Here is a 4123-nt window from a genome sequence, read left to right as displayed (position 1 = left end):
GCTCCGATGGCTCCGACGCCACCTAGCTAGCGGTATCGCGGTATGCTACTGGTCTATGCTACTGGTAGCGCTCTATGCATCATTAAAATTGATTCTAAGTAGTGACAGCAGGTATTAATTATTGCACACTTGTTTTGATTTTCTGCTTGAAGGCTTTGAAGCCAGATTTACCAGAATTATTCCTGAATGAATGAGATCATATGGATAATGGAAGGCTAATGGCTAATTATTCTAATCCAATCCAATCCGGATGAAAATGGCTGGCAATCAGAGGCGCAGCAGGACATCGTCTGCATTGAAATGGGATGCAAACGCTGCGAAACAAGCGACCACGGGCCGGAAACCTCTCGCGGAGCCCATGTCTGTCACGCAGGTTCTTGTGATGGTGGGACTGCACGTGTGCCGTCGTGTGCTTGTGGTAGAGCCGCGCGTCAAGGTCCCCGTCTACTTGGGGGTTTTACTGGTCGGTTCCGTAATGTGCGACTTTTTCCCCATTCCCCGCAGCTACTTCTCGCGCAAGGACAACGTGTTCAACGTGTACTTCGTGAAGCTTGCGTGGGGTTGGACTTTTACAGTGGTAGGACTATTCGTTGGCGTCTCTAGTTGGGTGTACTGCTGCGCTGATCGCGCAGCAGTGCGTCGTCATTTGAGCCGTCTTCTCGTCGGGACGGTTGCTTGGTTTGTAACGACAAACTTCTTCGTGCGCTTCGAGTCATACGCAGGTCGCTGTACGGTTGACAAATATGGAACGCAAGCGGCATGCGTGAAAGCAGGCCAGCGTTGGATTTCTTTTGACATTTCTGGCCATGCGTTTCTGCTTATTTTCTGCAATCTATTGATTGCCGAAGAAGCCCGAAGCTTTTGCGGTTGGGAGCGAATCGGGGACTTGCTAAGAAACGAAAAGTACGATGAAGAAAGTCCTCTGAAAGAGCTGTCTGCCGAACGACTGCGCCTGCTGCAAGACTGGTACCCGCGGCTTACTGCTTATGTGCGCCTGCTATTTGTGGCGATGACCTGCTTGTCTCTTATCTGGGATTTAATGCTCGTCTGTACTGTCCTGTACTTTCACAGCATGGCTCAAAAAATGTGTGGCGGCGCTATTGCGATTCTTGAGTGGTACGTCATTTACCGCGTGTGGTACGCGCTGCCTTGGTCTCCGGGCCTTCCCGGTAAAGGTCCGTTCAAGTACGCCGACGTTCAAAAGAAAAAAGCCGCCGGTCCTCCACGGAACTGAGCCGTATTTCGTACTATGGTGCCCTCTTGCGGAATCATATTGCTTGCCTTTATCACTGGACGTCATTGACATCGTCAGCGACCGCTGCCTGGAATCTGAAGTCATGAGCAAGGTTGGACACTTGCGCAGTGCTGATGTGCCTGGGCCGCAGTCTACAGCCATCAGTCGCCAGAACTGATCAAATGCGCGCGTTCTAAGAACATGCTGTGTGCATTATGCACCTAAATTTTTAAGAAAAGGTCGTGCGTGCTAGAATAAAGTGTAAAGGTTTGCAGCTATGTGTGTTTGTGTCTGCAAAAACTAGTGACGTTAAACTATGAAACAAAACAAAACAACTTGTTGTAAAACAGTATTTACAGTGGGAGTGTTGAAAAACATGGCGGGTTGGCACTTAGCTAAAAAATGAGCAACCAGTGGCAGTGGACGTGCGGAGATGCAAACACCAGAAATGACATCATGCTGCACAAACACGCTACGAGCTGATGAAAGCTTTTAAAATTTGTCTAAAGGCACTTTTTGTGACTCGGGGTAACACATTTATTTTGTGGACATGTAACGCATTGCTGTTGCATGTTTCAGCTGACACTAGCATGCCATAAAGGTACGGCTGATGCGTGCTGCCTGCCTGTTGTGGAATTTGTCTTCAACTTCAACGAGATTTCAGCGCATGTTAAAGATCCCCGGAAAATTAATCCGGAGCCCTCCACTACGGCGCGCCTGCGTTGCGTCGGCGCGTTAAACCCCAGAATCAATCAAACTTAACACAAGCACTGATGTTGTTCCCTTTCTCTCTCCCTGTTAAATTAATGCTTTGGTTTTCAGTTATTTATCTACACCAACTAGCTCGTCCCTTATTTTCCCACAGCTTATCTCTTCAACAAGCTTTTTCTGCATTAACCTGCATTTGACTCGTCTTTTCAAGCGCTGGTGATTGTGCCCTTCCTTTGTCCCCAAGTTTGCGCTTTGGTTATTTATGCAGCTGCACCAACTAGCACAGAATCTGTGTGTTTTGGTGCAAATCCTTTTTTTTTATCATTGCTGCATTACAAAATGAAACTTCTATATCTCAGTGCTTGTACAAGTATTAAAATTCATAAATCAGTGCAATGCACAGAAATACTAGCAAGAACCATGGACACAGCAATATGGTTTACTTATGACTTTGGTTGAGGTAATGTGCAGGAAAGTCAGGAAGAAATCAATATCAGAACAAAGACTATACTGGCTTATTTAGTTATTAATTTTGAGCAATGTCCTGGAAGTATTGGAACTAGTTGAAACTGAAAGTCTTGCATTCTATATTCCGTATGTTACAAGGTTGTTTGCATGAAGTAAGGCCAATAAGCTAAGATTGTGTTTATGATCACTTTTCCTCATCCTTTTATGTAAGGAGAACCTAAATCGCCCAACTTACTATAAGACTGATGAATGCAGCTTAATGTGGTTTATCGCCACTAAAGCCCATATGGATGGGTCAGTTCTTCTACACTGATTTTAAATGAAACTTGTAGGTCGTGTTTTTACACAATACTTGTCATTCTCAATTTCAGCCACTTTACAGAAACGCATGCTGACAGCAACTTGACGCTGTAATGGGAGTAAAAAGTGAATTCATCATATTCTATCTTCAATGAATATCTTTGCTTTGAGTAGTTGATCTTATGGTGCAAAAGCAACAATTTTTGTCAGTTTTTTTATGTTCCAGCAGTGCATACCTTGCACCTTGTAGAGAAGAACATTCCCCTTTTCCAGTAGGGCAACCAACGCTGTCCATGAATGGTTGGCCAGCGATCACATTTGCTTTCAGCTACTTAGCTGAACCTTACTTTTATTGTCCATTTCCCACAAGACTTACTAAGCGCATGCACATTACATTACCTGGTACATACGTGCAGGTCTTTCACGTATTCTTCGCTGGCACATAGTGGTACACAGTGTATTGATTGATTGATTGTAGGGTTTAACGCGCCGACGCAACACAGGCAATGAGGCGCGCCGTAGTGGAGGGCTCCGGATTAATTTTGACCACCTGGGGATCTTTAACGTGTGCCGAAATCTCGTACACACGGGCGTTTTTGCTTTTCGCCTCCATCAGAAAAGCGGCCGCCGCGGCCGGGAATCGAACCCGCGACCTCGTGCTCAGCAGCGCAACGCCTTAGCCACTGCGCCACCGCGGCGGGTGTACACAATGTATAGCACGGTATACAAATCAATACGTTCATTAAATCGGATATCTTGATATTACTATGTACACTGTAAGCAGGCTTTTCAATTTCCAATTTCTTTTTTTTTTTTTTTCATGTGCCCAGTCAATCTGCGTGACCACTTTCAATTTTGCCCCGTCTCAAATTAGTAATCTTGCTTTAGTACTTGCGCTTTGTAACTCTAATACGGTTAAACCGGGATAAACGAAGTTGACAAAAACTCGCAATTTTTCGTTACATGCAGGTTTCGAGTTAATGCTTGCGTGAATGAAGCAGAAATGAAACCAAAATGCTAGACATCGGTGGCGCTGAACTCGTCCTTCAAGGAGCCGTCTCACAGTGAAAAGCTGCGTCATTTGCGCCTGTTGCTTTCCCACGAAGCAAGGTCACTAACCGCTGTATTCACAAACGTAACTGAAGTATCCTTTTTGCCTTTTGACACTTTTGGGTGCCTTAACCGCGTTTCGAGAACCAAACGTATTCTGAAATGGCGCCTTTTCGCGAGAGGTTGATACTCTTTTCCTCACTCAAAACTGTTGAGGGCGTTCTAGCTGGGATACTGTACCGGGCGGCGACGTTCTTCTTTCTCGCCAGCGGAGATGGCGTTTAAGATTGCAAGCTTGTCTCGAGAAGGCAAAGCGTTTCCTTTCCTGGCAGCAGAACTCATCACCAACAAACCGATACC

The 4123-nt window shown here is 45.6% G+C and overlaps 1 protein-coding gene across 1 annotated transcript; it reads left to right on the top strand.

Moving 5' to 3' along the window:
* The first annotated feature begins 227 nt into the window (after positions 1-227).
* Positions 228-1508, top strand: Fitm (acyl-coenzyme A diphosphatase Fitm). Its single transcript, XM_077686949.1, has one exon. It carries the CDS (start codon positions 251-253, stop codon positions 1232-1234), a length of 984 nt encoding a protein of 327 aa, XP_077543075.1. The 5' UTR covers positions 228-250; the 3' UTR covers positions 1235-1508.
* Positions 1509-4123: the final 2615 nt, after the last annotated feature.

Source organism: Haemaphysalis longicornis, unplaced genomic scaffold (genome assembly GCF_048455015.1).
Source record: "Haemaphysalis longicornis isolate Haplotype H1 unplaced genomic scaffold, Haemaphysalis longicornis Haplotype H1 scaffold_1, whole genome shotgun sequence".
Taxonomy (NCBI): Eukaryota; Metazoa; Arthropoda; class Arachnida; order Ixodida; family Ixodidae; genus Haemaphysalis; species Haemaphysalis longicornis.
Note: the sequence above shows the minus strand (reverse complement) of the source record. Positions and strands in the feature narration are given on the sequence as shown.

Excerpts from the sequence above, each read along its gene's own strand:
- Fitm (XM_077686949.1), top strand. The coding sequence starts at position 251 with ATGAAAATGGCTGGCAATCAGAGGCGCAGCAGGACATCGTCTGCATTG.